Source organism: Durio zibethinus, chromosome 4, assembly GCF_047325235.1.
Source record: "Durio zibethinus cultivar Kanyao isolate XHJ-2024 chromosome 4, ASM4732523v1, whole genome shotgun sequence".
Lineage (NCBI taxonomy): Eukaryota > Viridiplantae > Streptophyta > Magnoliopsida > Malvales > Malvaceae > Durio > Durio zibethinus.
The window spans coordinates 34764608-34778824 of NC_143165.1; the positions used below are offsets into that span (position 1 = coordinate 34764608).

General features: G+C 34.9%; 1 protein-coding gene and 1 pseudogene across 2 annotated transcripts; one reads left to right on the plus strand and one right to left on the minus strand.

Annotated features, from left to right (window-relative positions):
• The first annotated feature begins 6531 nt into the window (after positions 1-6531).
• On the plus strand, positions 6532-10725 carry LOC111287392 (endoglucanase 8-like). Its single transcript, XM_022877923.2, has 7 exons — positions 6532-6812; positions 6910-7317; positions 7471-7563; positions 7650-7811; positions 8891-9002; positions 9288-9451; positions 9725-10725. Exons 1-7 carry the CDS (start codon positions 6588-6590, stop codon positions 10046-10048), a joined length of 1488 nt encoding a protein of 495 aa, XP_022733658.2. The 5' UTR covers positions 6532-6587; the 3' UTR covers positions 10049-10725.
• On the minus strand, positions 9971-13210 carry LOC111289030 (thioredoxin-like protein HCF164, chloroplastic; annotated as a pseudogene). Its single transcript, XR_016341787.1, has 5 exons — positions 12831-13210; positions 11934-12152; positions 11402-11505; positions 10755-11095; positions 9971-10106 (listed from the first exon to the last, which is right to left on the minus strand). The product of XR_016341787.1 is annotated as a thioredoxin-like protein HCF164, chloroplastic (transcript).
• Positions 13211-14217: the final 1007 nt, after the last annotated feature.

Consider the following 14217-nt stretch of genomic DNA (forward strand, 5'->3'; position numbering starts at 1 on the left):
ATCATGTAGCTTGTAATTTTACTCAAGAAAAGAGGGCAATATGCAAATAATAATTTATGTACAATTTAACGACTTACGACAAGGATAAGTCACGCGTGCAAGTGTGAAATCGCAGCATATGAAAAAAAAAATTTTATTGGCAATGGCTTTTGAATTTAGGCCGGTTTTAGGTAGTGCATCCACCAAGCAATCAACTATCAGTCGGCAACATTTCTACGGCCCCAATGATAAGCAGCCGAGCGATGATTCACAATTATCTACACCTCTGATATATTTGAGTAAAGCAAGTGAATCAGAAGGCAACTAGGGCTCTTATGGACGGAGCATAACAATTGGTGAGTTGCTGCCTAATTGTTAATGCAAATTGTACATATTTAATTGAAGTTGTTAAAAGTATAATACATATGTTAGTCTAATTTTCATTTTTTTTAATTATCATATAAACCTCGAACATGTAATGTGTACAAATGTATGGGAATATATGTAACATTTCATTCTTATCCGAGCATTGACTTTAATGTAAATGCATATATATCAATGTGTTTAAAGAATTAAAGTTAAATTTTAATTTTAATTTAATTAATTCATATAATTATCATTAAAAAATGACATCTAACAAGATTATGTTTTCTAAAAACAAAATTTATACATTTTAAAAAGAAAAACATAAATGTTTTTCACTTTTTAGTTATAAGCTTCATCTAAATGTTTCTAGAGTGGACATTTTTAAGATTGAAAATTTGGAAATTTGTGACTTTCCCCATACTTTTGCCGTAGTGGAAAACGGGGGCACCAGCAGGTTTTAGCTGACCACACCTGTTTGTAGTCAGTTTTAGCCTTTAGAAGGTTGATTAGGAGGTTAAACACTTTTACACAACTTGCCCATTTCCCCCACTATAGTGAAGCGTGCAACTTTTGCTGTAGCTTTAACCGACGGTAGGGCCCCTCATCCATTTTGTCCTGCGTGATTGAGCACCTTTTGTTCAGCACCATGGCCTTGAGCTAGAGTGGGCTCCGCTAATTGGGTTCGGTGCTGGTGCTACGATTTTGATTCTGCTCATGTGCTTAGGGTTTATTTTAAGTAAAGAAATATGAATTGTCAAAAGCATTTTGTATGACCCTAAACAATAGACATATGCTAGAGTAAATGTGAACTATTTCAGCATTTTCCTATAGCTAGCTCCTAACAAAACAAACAGGCAAGGTTAATGATTTCAACTCCTTTAAGCAAGAGATAGAATGCAAGCACATGTGAGTACATTTGTTTTATTGAGAGTTCATATATGGGGATATCTCTCCATTTGGCCAATGTAAAAAGTCCATCAAACTTGTATTGAGGGACATTTAAAATTAAAGCTAGCACATGTCCTTTGAATGTTAAAACAAAAACATGAAAGATCATAAAATAGCCATGATTTTTATTTCGTGATATAGAATAAAATATAATATAAAATAATTATCATTTTATTTTACCCATCGACTTATTCAATAAACATAGCCAAAATCTTTATTTCATGAAAAAGATTCATATTAAATTCTTTAAATATGATACATATGTAATTATCATTAAGCGAAATGCTCGTACAAGTGTTCCACAAACATGAATTTCACATGCAAACATCTTGTATTTATGGAGATCATAGTTAGCTGCGACAGGAAACTCAACACAAGGAAGCTTTGCTAATTCAAAGACCAATAGTCAACCAAAGAATAGCACTCAACTAAACAGAAATGAAAGTATACAGTAATACACATATCTTTTGAATGTATTGAAAAAATTGATTACAGCTTTTCTTTTTGAATGAAAAACAGTTGGTTGTGCAGGTAAAGGGGGAATTTTTCCAAATCATTATTTGACAAAAAGACCAAAGCTCTTCACAGTTTCACGTACTGATCGGCGCAATTGACTCTATTGAGCTGATTTCAAAACTTTTTCTAAGTTAAATGATTCGTGGACAGGATTGGGGAACACAATCTTGATTTAAAGCTTGTAATGAACCTCAACAAGTAGTAAGGCCGTGGCCATATTTCATGGTCTTGTGGCTGAAATTTAGTTTCAAACAAAAGGAGAGACAACTTGATAATGATAGACCCCCAAAAGCTTTGGTTTGTTTTATGGAATTATAAAGGATGTAAATGTTATCTATGTTGTTCGAATCAATATTGTTCATGATGTTATCACAAAAAGCTGTCGCATTGGGGCCTCTCTAAAAAAACTGACCCACCCTATCATTGTCTAGACACAGAAGCAGGCGAAGTCGACTCCGTGAATGAGGGGAAAAGCCCCCATGGTAACTTTTATATATTTATTTGGATATAGTCCTAACTATGGAACTTTTGGATTCAAAAGGTCAATAGGTTTTTTTTTCCTTAGAGGTTATCAGCTGACATCTAAATATATTTTTTTATTTTTAAATCGATTTAACATATATAATATCAAATCAGTTCGATTATATTATTATTTTACTTTATAAATTTTGTATTTTTCACCTATAAATAAAATCAATCAAGTACTAATTATCCATCTTATTTTTCTCCTACTCTCCTTACTTTTCATTATCTTTCTAATTTCTTACAATCGACTTTTGATTTGAACAACGAAATATAATTATAAAAAATACTTTCTACCTTAATCCTTAACCATTCTTTCCTTTAATGTGATTTCAAGATTTCCAACTTTAGCACGAAACTCGACAAGTCAAAAGAGTAGAATTTTTGGTTTTTACATTTTATTGGATTGGTAACATCCTTAGATAGGTTTCTTTGTCTCCCTTTTTTTTTTTCTTTATTATTATTATTATTATACAATAAAATATTTGGATGTGTTCTCTACATTATATGCAAGTTAGCTGTAAATCCTACCATTTGTGGATCGAATTATGGTCTATTTGAAAAGGCATGCTTCACCATTTGTTTAAAGGTGAAATTTGGAAAAACAATATATAAAATGATAATTTGTCATGGGAATAAAAAAATGAAGTGAAAACATGAAGTTTTACTCCTTTAATCACCTTAGCAAAAGTTCTTCAAACCTTTCTTTTTATCTTTTGTTTTTGACTGGTGCATAATAATTTGCTAATCAAGTGAATTAATAAGGGCCATTTCTTTTTCTCTTAATTGCCTTTGCTTCTCCTACAGCTACATCCCGGTTCATATCCCTCCAAATCCATACTGATGCTTCATTACTCTTTTTGTCAAATCAACTATAGTTGCTACCATACTTCAAATTCAAATTAATGAACTAATAAACCCTTTTTTGCAAGATCCTAACTTGGTTATTACTTTGCAAGGGCAGTTCTACAGTTCTACAATAATATCTGGTCCGAAATTTAAATTTAGAAGCCCAAGAGAAGGATATACATTGTAATGGGCTTGACTGGATTCAAAGAACATTTGAGCAGACCAGTTGCAATGGATAGATCCAATTCAACTTGTGGGCTACTAGGGTCGATGTTCTGTTTTTGGGTTGATCAGGTGCTGATCTGTTGTAAATATGAAATTAGGGTTCTCTTATGTGAGTCTTAGGTTATGGTGGTGGACCGGCAGGGTAGTTACCGATTGTATAGATGCCCTATTATTTTTTTCTTGCTTTGCATAACTTGGTTCATATATAAATTGTTCAAATGATTAAACTGTACTTAATTAATTAAATAATTTATGGGTTACGAGTTCTAATGTTTAAAGAAAGAGTTTATATTTAATATATTATTGGTATATAAATTTTATATACTATTAACAAATTAAATGATGACAACTCATTAGTGAAATGAATAAAATGATAACACCTTATTAATGAATAAGTTTTTTTAAAAATTTTAATTTGTATATATTTATTTTAAGAGTTAATATTTATTTATTAATTAAGTATCATCATCTGATTTACTGATAATGTATCGAATTTATATACTGACAATATATTAAATATATAATTTTAAAGAAATAACATTAATTTGAAATTACTCAGCTACTATTATTATAATAATAATAATTAAGGTTTCCTTTGGTAAATGATTTTAATTTTTGCTATTTGTTTTTTATTTCATTTTTCAGTTTCTATTTATGTTTAATAAAAAAGGAAAAAGTATCTGTCAAACCGAGTCTAAGAAAAATTTGCCATCTAATTATCCTTTTTTATAGACAAAAAGTATCACAACTCTATCAAGATGAGAAAGACGAGTGAGGCAAATCCTTGGGCAGAACTTGCATGTGAAGAAGTTAATATATGAACACTCCCACCCACGTTCCACACACACTACAAATGTACCTAATTCACATGAGGCTCAAGCACTGGAAGCATGCTTTTGCCTTTGTCCCGATTGCATGCCCCAAACCAATCCCCCATAACTTCCTCCCCTTCTTATCTTCGATATAAGAAAAGAAAACTTGAAAGATGAAAAGATAGGTCCCCACTCCAGGTTTTGATTGGATAACTTGAACCAGAGCCAAAGACATTGCCCTTGTTTAAGGAGAGAAGATGGGCACATGGCCTCACTGATTAGCAAACTCAATTGCCCTTGTCCTTTTGTTTGAATTTAGGTGCCTTCATTATTGTCTTTTCCTGATTAAAGTTTTGCTATAATTGGCATTTTGTCAGCCCTTGTCAAAGCATTTAATCAAGTTTCTTTTTACAAATAAAATTGCAATATGGAGATAAAAAAAGAGGATGTGACTACAAAAATTTTAAATTTATTATATGTTTCTTTTTAAAAAAATTGCAATTCATTAATCTTTGCTCAAATTTCGTAGTGATATGATTGCTTCTGAATTAGCGCGGATGAAGAAATAATGCCATAATTTCATAAAGATTGAAGCTCTTTAATTGGACAAAGCTTGACATAATTTCAGCATTGTCTTCTCGGTTTCCATGCTTGTGTTTTGACTGAATCAAGCACTACTTGATCATAATCACGAAAAGAAAAAAAAAAACAGCCCAATGCAACATGGAAATGACACAAAGTTCGATTCTTTTCTATTTTGTTTTTTTTTTTTTTTTTACTTTGTCTTGACTCTAGATGGACGAACATTTTCAATCATGGACAATATGTGTATTTCAGGTTCCTTATCCTTAACTTTTTTATTCCATTTATGGCTTATGCATTGAAAATAACTTACTGCATTTAATATGGAAGAACTACGTAAAGGATTTGTTATATCTCAATGGCTATGTCATCAACATTTTAGTTGTTAAATCATCGATGTCCATTTGTAATCTAAAGCAGATAACTACATGTTCATCTAATTACGTTATCATCCATGTATATAAAAAAAAAAAATTAGATCAGTCATGCAGCATTCAGAATCCTCAAAATTTTCCTCATTCTCTCTACTTTCTTCTGCAAAAAAGCGTCATTGATTTGAGTGTTAGAACATTTTTCGGAATAATACTTCCAATGTACTTTTTTTGCTCCATCAAATAGAAACTTTTATTAATGATAGTCATTGCAGACCTGCCTTTGATGCGAAGGTCAGCCCCTGAATACATCCAAACTATTGAGCAAATACATCAGATCGTTCCTAAAACACATCTCGGTTCACTCCCATCTTGGCTAATGAATCAGCTAAAGAGTTTGCTTCCCTAAATGTATGACAAAAAGATACATTCCCTAACTCCTTTATCAGTTTATCGATCTCATCAAACACCTTCCATTCTCTCCATGGTCTAGGAATAGAATTACAAACACAAGAAATAACCACCTTTGAATCAGATTCCACTGCCAGAGGATGCTTCTTTGCATAATTAGACACAGAAAACTCCATGAGGGCTGCCCAAATAGGTGATGGTTTCAGCCTCTAATTAACTCCTTGCTCACCCAACAGTGCATCAACAGGTTTCAATTATTTTTCTTCTGATGTATTCCCTCTTTTATGGTATTATCCATAGCACAGGCCCTATATATGCGTAAGTATTACAGGATATTATGTTTTATAGGGCTGCACAAATTTTACTGCATGCACCATCTCGTTTATTTCTCTTTTCAAGATTTTACATAATTTTACATACGAAGATTTGATTTAATGATAAAAATCCATATGTAAAATATTTAAACTAATAATTTCAAATGAAAACTTTACACAATCCCAAAACCAACCTCCAAGCAAAAATTTTTCTCTTTTTTTTTTTCCACCATTCCCGACTGCCTAGCCAGCAACCAACAGAAACTCGCATGACTAATTCGTCAACAACACCCATCCCCTTTTTACTCTTTCCATTAATAGACCCCACATAGCTGCTTTACTCCACGTGTCAATCATTAATAGGTCGGTATCCACATGTGACCTCCATTATTCCTGACACTTTGACTACTCCCACTGCTCTCACACCGGCAATCATCAATATCAAAACCCAAAAAACTGTGGGCCAAAGTCGGACCCGACTAATATGTACCTGGTATTAACCCGGTCAAGCATGTCCTGCATTGGAATCCCAACTCCACCAGTCATGTCTCTCCACGTGGCGTATCCCCATTGGTTCAATCTCCGGAATCCGAGGACACTTTTTTACTATAAACAAACACGTCGGCTATGCTCTTTTCTTAGCAACAAGAAACAGACAGCCCAGTTCCCAACCCCAACCCTCCCGAAAAAAGATGGCGCCAAAATCCCTCTCATTTCCTGAGATTTTCCCGGCACTTCTTGCCTATTCTTTTTCTTTACTCCTCTTTTGTCGTCCAATCGTATGCGGCCACGACTACCACGACGCTCTCCGCAAGAGCATTCTCTTTTTCGAAGGCCAACGATCAGGCAGACTTCCCCCAGACCAACGAGTCAAATGGCGCCGCGACTCCGCATTGCACGACGGCTCCACTGCCGGCGTACCTACTTACTCCTTCCCCACACCCTGCATTTCCCTTTTCACCACTGTAAAAAGTCTAGTCAAATCATTAACGACGTTTGATGTTTCTGTTTCAGGTGGACTTGACGGGAGGTTACTACGACGCCGGAGACAACGTGAAGTTTGGGTTCCCAATGGCATTTACGACAACTTTATTAGCTTGGAGTATCATAGATTTCGGGAGGAACATGGGGCTGGATTTGAAGAACGCTGTTAAAGCCGTTAAGTGGTCGACGGATTATCTTTTGAAAGCAACGGCAAAGCCTGGAATGGTGTACGTACAAGTGGGAGATGCGCACTCTGATCATAGCTGCTGGGAAAGGCCAGAGGATATGGACACGCTTCGTACAGTTTACAAAATCGATACTTCGCATCCTGGCTCTGACGTGGCAGGTGAAACCGCCGCCGCATTGGCCGCTGCTTCCATTGTGTTTAGGTCCCGTGACCCTGCTTACTCGAGGATGCTCCTCAATCGAGCCGTTACGGTACGTTCCTATCACCACCTCTATTTTATTTTTTATTATTACCGTAATTTTTAACTTTAGAAGATTCGGTAGTAAAAGTAGAATTTTTAACCTTGTCACCGTCCCACCATGGCGAAAAACTGACCGTTGGGGGAAAATGGAAATGTACTGTAGGTGTTCAACTTTGCTGACAAGCACCGGGGTGCCTATAGCAGCAACTTGCAGTCTGCAGTGTGCCCTTTTTACTGCGACGTGAATGGCTACCAGGTCAGATAGATTTTCTTTTCATTTCTTTTTAATATCAACCGTTGGATTATGACATGAAAGATCATTGGGAAAATATAAATTTTCAGGACGAGTTGCTTTGGGGAGCAGCTTGGTTGCACAAGGCGTCAAGGAAGCGCGTTTACAGAGAGTACATAGTGAAAAACGAGGTCGTCTTGAGAGCTGGAGATACCATCAATGAGTTTGGTTGGGATAACAAGCATGCTGGGATTAACGTCCTCGTTTCCAAGGTGCACTGCAAAATTTATCAAGAAAAACTCATCCCCTAATTAATCCCTGGATTATGTATGTTAATGTTTAATCGTTTTTTATAATATGCGTGTGTGCTTTATCAATTGTTTTTATATTTGTTTAGTGCTTTGTTTTTATTCTTGTCTTGTGCTTTATGTTGGGGGCATGTAGGATTTCTTTTGTCTCTGCTTGGAAAATAGAAGAAAATAAAATGTGTCTTGAGTGTCACCTGGACGGAAAATAACTTAGATCATGTTTTAAGGTGGACCTTTCACATCTCCGAACCCCATTTTTTATGGCCTCTTCTAGATTTTGTAGATCAACTGAAAACAGTTTGCAAGGTGTGAAATCTTGGACTTATTTACAAAGGTCACGGGAAAAAAGTTGGATTTGATTTTAAATGAAAGAGAAGTTACTTGTTAGATTGCCATACTTTCTAGGGGTCCCTTACTGTGGGTCTATAAAAGTGACCCTACGACTTAGATAAGATGGGAATAGATGAAAGTTTCAAATAAAATAATCACTGGGAAAAAGGGTGTGTGATAATTGCACATGGTGATTTCTGTGAGCATAATATTTGGCTTATCATTAACCAAAGTTTTGTGCTGAACTGGAGGTAGCATCAAAGTCTAAGCGTCTAGTTTAGAGATCTGGTTTTCCCGTGGGTCCGCAATCAGTGAGTTACTGCTACATGCATGTGCCTAAAGGTTGGGGCGATGGTTCCCTCCCATGCATACCCATTATCTTTCCACATCAACTTTCCTTGAAAGGTCTGACGACTCCTTTGTTAAGGACCTTTCACTCTTAACAATATTATGACATATACCATTTACGCATAGCTTATATGAATTCCTAGTATTCATGCATTTAATATGCTTTCTATTATTCTATATGATAAACTTCAACTCTAACTCTTTTTGCATGAACAATAATCATCAATCAATGGATTCTTGAACTAACATTTATCAATATCAGGCCATGCAGTATTATACATTGAAGCTGATATATAAATGTGACAAACAAAACAAATTCTTAATATATTATTATTATCTGATCTGTGAAATATTTTCTGGCACAGGAGGTGCTGACGGGAAAAGCTGATTATTTCGAATCTTTCAAGCAAAATGCTGATGGTTTCATTTGTTCTTTATTGCCTGGAATTTCTCATCCTCAAGTCCAATACTCTCCTGGTATATGGTTTTCTTTTTCTTTTTCTTTTTGTTTCCTTGAGCACATTGAACATTGGTAGTAAAGACTAAAAGATCTCTGGAGAAAAAAGAACCCTATTATAACGGGAAAAGCAAATGATTTAAGTCTGTCACATGCCTATAAGGTTGGACCAACTGTGTTTGTAATTAAGTGGTTTTTTGCATCTAAGAGACTGCTTGATCCAGGTGGTTTTCTGCTGATTAAAAAAACTAACCCCTTTTTCTCTTCTCTCTTGACTGGACATGGAAAACAAAATATAAATAAAGGTGGGTTGATATTCAAAGCTGGAGGGAGTAACATGCAGCACGTAACATCATTGTCTTTCCTACTTCTAGCCTATTCTAATTATCTAAGCCACGCTAACAAGGTGGTGCCATGTGGCGAGCGATCAGCCTCCCCTGCCCTTCTCAAGCAGTTGGCTAAACGCCAGGTATTTTATAATTTATCCTTCTTCACATTCTTGTTCCTATTAAAAAAAGTAGGCCCCACCTTTTTAAATCCACATTCCACATTACCATTAAATCAGGGGGCCACACCAAAATCAGACAAAACCAACGGTTAGATTGTCTTTATGATGAATAAATAATGTTTGTTTTGCATGATCATCAAAACACCTCACGTGATCTTGAATATATGTATATATATGTATAAATAGAATAAGGACCACAGAATTAATATACCTTGATATTTGTGGGAATTTTAGGTGGACTACATTCTGGGAGACAATCCTCTAGGGATATCCTACATGGTTGGCTATGGAGGACGCTTTCCTCAGAGGATTCATCATAGGGCCAGCTCACTGCCATCGGTAAAGGCCCATCCGGCCGGAATCGGATGCAAAGAGGGGTCTCGCTATTACAGCAGCCCAAACCCTAACCCCAATATATTGGTGGGAGCAGTGGTCGGGGGGCCTAATGTGTCGGATGCATTTCCAGATTCAAGGCCTCATTTTCAAGAGTCTGAACCCACAACGTATATCAACGCGCCTCTTGTGGGCCTCCTCGCATTCTTTTCGGCCCACCCTTGATTTCCACAAATTTAAACAAGGATGATCATAATTTCAAGTGGTGTGCGAAATGGCCACCCTGCATTTGAACACTAGCGATCTCGTAAATTTCATTCAAGATTCGAATAGCATAAAATTGTTTACTTTTATTTTCTTGAGCATTGGATATATATAATTGATTTAAATAATGTCTTTTCTAATTAATATTATTAATAAGGAAAAAAAAAACTGCCAAAGCCGCCTACAAAAAATGTCTTTTGCCGTTGTCCTTTTTTATTGCAATTTCGTACTGATATTCAGTTCTCAAATCAGAGTAAGCAAGCATCTAAAAATATCTAAAAATAACTGAAACAAATCGATGGTGTCACGCCTTCGAACCTGAAAAATGACTTGAACTTGAAGATCCAGAACAAAACAAAATTTAGATTACTTGAAAATGAAGATGTTCTTCGTTTAGAAGCAAGCAACCAATTGAATATATAAATTTTATTTTAATTTTTTTGGTAAGAAAAGGATTGTACTGTTATAACTGCTAAAATTTGAACTTCTCATATGTTAAATATCACTTTTTAAAAATGTTAGCATATCACATTCTATATCCAGTTAACTCAGGTTTGTTAGGATTCTTCTAAAAAGGACCTCAAACTGAAAAACAAGTTAAAAATTTTCACATACTAAAACTATTAACAGGAGATGGATACATCTAACATCAAAAGTAAGGGGTTACCTTGTAAGTGTTTTTGTACTGAGGAATTAATGAGTCACTTCTTGCGAGAAGGTAACATCTAGACATGACTTCTGGGATCAGCAACCTGGTGCACCTCCCTGGATTCAGCACTTGAATACTGTCCCACTACATGAACATGAGGAACCGATGCCTCACCACAGGCAAGAGCATCCACATTCTCAAGGAAGTACTTCCTCGGAAACCTGCCTACAACATGGCCCTCCTTGTTTCCATCTTTGTCCAGGAATGTAAAGTGCGGAATACCCTCAACACCAAACTCATCAAGTTCCTGTTCCCATTTTGTGTTGTCAACATTCAACATAACAAAATTGACATGATCCCTGAACCAAAGGTGTTAATTGGGTGTTAAGAAGTGAAGTAATTTATGAAACAAGGAGAAACCATCCGCAGGGACTAGGAATGTTTTACATTCATCAACCAACAGCTAAAAGAAACACCTCCTCAAAATGATTCAAAAACCAGAAAACAAATTTATTCATAAGCAAATGTATCAAAGGAGAACATAAATATCCCTTACAAGGGAGGCTAATGTTTGGGGCTAAAAATATATTCCACTTCCAAAGAATGTAGAAAAGAGGACGGATTGAGAGACGTAAATGACAATAGTAACAAGGCGGAATCATTACCTGTATTTCTGCTCTACTTTATAAACATCTGGAGCTAATTCCCAGCATACTTCGCACCAATCGGCATAGAACTCTATAACGGTTGGCTTTCCATTTGAAAGAGCCTTTAGAACCAGCCACAAAGAAAACAAGTGTCAGGTAATGCGGCAACCCTATATTCTGGAAAATGTTTGTGGCCTAAGACTAGCATCTTAACAGACTGGAAAGCTCCTATACAGATATAACAAATTAAGAACAATTAGATAATTAAGCCTGGTCTCTTTAGAAAATGTCATCTACAAAGGAAGCCCACCCTCTAATTACAATGAACCTACTCTGCTGTAAGAAAGAATGAGAGTGATGTTGACTCTTTTTTTTCTTGATTAAGTTACAAGTTACAATCACAATTAACCATTACATCCCATATGATAATTCAATGAAACAGATCAAACAAAACAAACTAGCATGTAGCTGGATAAAATCCAACCAAAAGTTGAACAAAACCCATATAATGAGAAGTTAAACCTGTGTAGAAAAGTTAAGAAAACCAAACCTCTTCATAAGGCACTGCGACAGCAGATAGATCCTTCAAAGAAACACCAAAATCTATTCGCGACAACAAGAAAAGACTTGCTGCTGCAAGGGTAGGACCTAATGCTATTCGCCTACTTATATTTTTGTTTGGAAATTCAGAAAATCCACCTCTAACAGACGAAGTTGTAGCTTGGCTAGTGCTACATTTGACTGAATCAGGCTCAACAAGTACCTTTTCCTGCTCCAAGAAGGAGATGATTAGGCATATCAAATATTTAATTTGGGAAGATAAATGGAATGATGCCTTTGCTATAGCCAAAGCATGCTTTTAATATGTGAGGAATGTAATGCGTTAAGTGAGAAAAATAGTGACTTTAAGAAGACGTTGCTTAAGTTGGGCCTGCTGCATATGGTTCTAGACTTCTAGTACCGAAGTCTATTTTACAAAGAACACAATACATTGATGAGGAACAATCCAACAACACAATACAAATCAGAAAAATGAGCTCTTATGTGCAGAACTCACACGGAGCTAGCATATGGGCTCAATTAGATTCTCACTCTTATCATGCGTTGAAGTAAAACATAGCCCGAACAAGCCACCAAAAAGAAGAGGAAGGAAGAAATTTTTTGCAACCAACAATTGTAAATCTATTGATACCTTCCTATTAACCACATCTAATTCAAATCAATTAGCCATTTCAACTACCATCAGCACAGGACCCTAAGGAGTGAACAATTTTGGGGGAATAGTAACTTTTATATAATTTGCTTATTGTAACTGACAGATGCCAAATTGCCCTCTGCTAAAATTTACAGCAACCCTTTATAGAAATGAAGATGGCAGCGAAATAGTTAAGCAAAAAGAAGGGAAGATTAAAAGCAGAGACACCAAGAAAGAAAAAGAGAGAGTTACCTTGTTGGAGGGTTCTGTTTCAGTGGCAGATGGCTTTGTTTAACAAGCGATGGCTTGAAACTCGCGAATTCTCTTCTGTGAGAGGAAAGGAGATTTGAGGAAGGCCGAAATGTAGGAAGAGTCAGAGGATTTGAGGCCAGGCGAGCCATGGGACAACCTTAAATCTGTGCTTCTGTTATGGTTTAGTTAAAAGAGCTCTGAAACTCAAGTGCTGGACCGGTCCTACAATCCCATTTTTTGCTCCTGGAGAAACAACTTATTTGAAGTCCTAATGTGTGAGCTTTGAATTTGAGAGTTCCGAGTTGCCAACTCCTTTCTTCTGAGTAAACGCTACACTGAAATGTGACTTTGTTTTATTCAACAAAATTTGAAATATGAGTTTGAATGCTTCATTTGGACCGTAAGCGAGAGTGAATAGGGGTTTAATGGGTATAACCTTCGATGAAGGTTGTTAGATTCATTAAGTTTTTAATTAAAAAAGATTCGAGAAAAATTTTAATAAAAGATTTTAAATCGATTAAATGATAAAATTCAATGAAAAATTAAAATATGTAACAAAATTAAAAATATATTTTATAATATAAATTTGAATCAATATTTATTTAATAATAAAAAATATATCAAAATTTAATGATAAAAATATGATAATTTTGATACGATAAAAATCTTTTTTTCATTAAGTTAAAAACTCAAAATATGCATCAATTAATCTCACTTATTCAAAAGAAAATAAGAATATTAGTTATACAAATAATATAATTCTTACACTTCGAAAAAAAAAAAAAGATATTATTAAAATATATTTTAAAATTATCATGTTGAGCAATATTTTTTTCCAAATATATTAGAATTCATCCAATTACAAAAAGTCACTGGTAAACAATTGAATTTGAAGTATGGGAAATAATTTTAATTTGGAAAATTTGATATGAATTCTAAGATGTATGTACTACAAGATTGCTACATTTCTTAAAATGATATGTACAAAGAATAAAGTTATAGGTAAATGTTAATTTTGTTAACCATTTAATCTTCATCAAATATTTTAACTTAAATTTTTTAATCAAATTCTACATTAATTGAAATTCATACTATAAAATATTAACTTAAAATTAAAAATTAAATGTCCACATTCACCTTTGAGAGAATACTTAACGTGTAAAGCTTTATCTTCAATGGGACACAATTCAGCTATTTTATGTACAGAAAAAGCAAAATTATTGATATGCAAACAGATTTTTGATCCATGTGACAGGATAAAGCAAGCTGGCCCAGAGCGAAAATGAAACGTCCTGCCAAATGCAAGGAGTTCCGATCTATGGCTCATATGGAGTCCCAATTGAATGAGCTTTAATTTTTCAATAAAAATCTTAGCTCCTCTCTGCAT

Coding starts and splice junctions, on each gene's coding strand:
- LOC111287392 (XM_022877923.2), top strand. CDS start 6,588: ATGGCGCCAAAATCCCTCTCATTTCCTGAGATTTTCCCGGCACTTCTT. Junction 7,564..7,649: donor GCGACGTGAATGGCTACCAG/GTCAGATAGATT, acceptor ATAAATTTTCAG/GACGAGTTGCTTTGGGGAGC. Junction 7,812..8,890: donor TTAACGTCCTCGTTTCCAAG/GTGCACTGCAAA, acceptor TTTCTGGCACAG/GAGGTGCTGACGGGAAAAGC.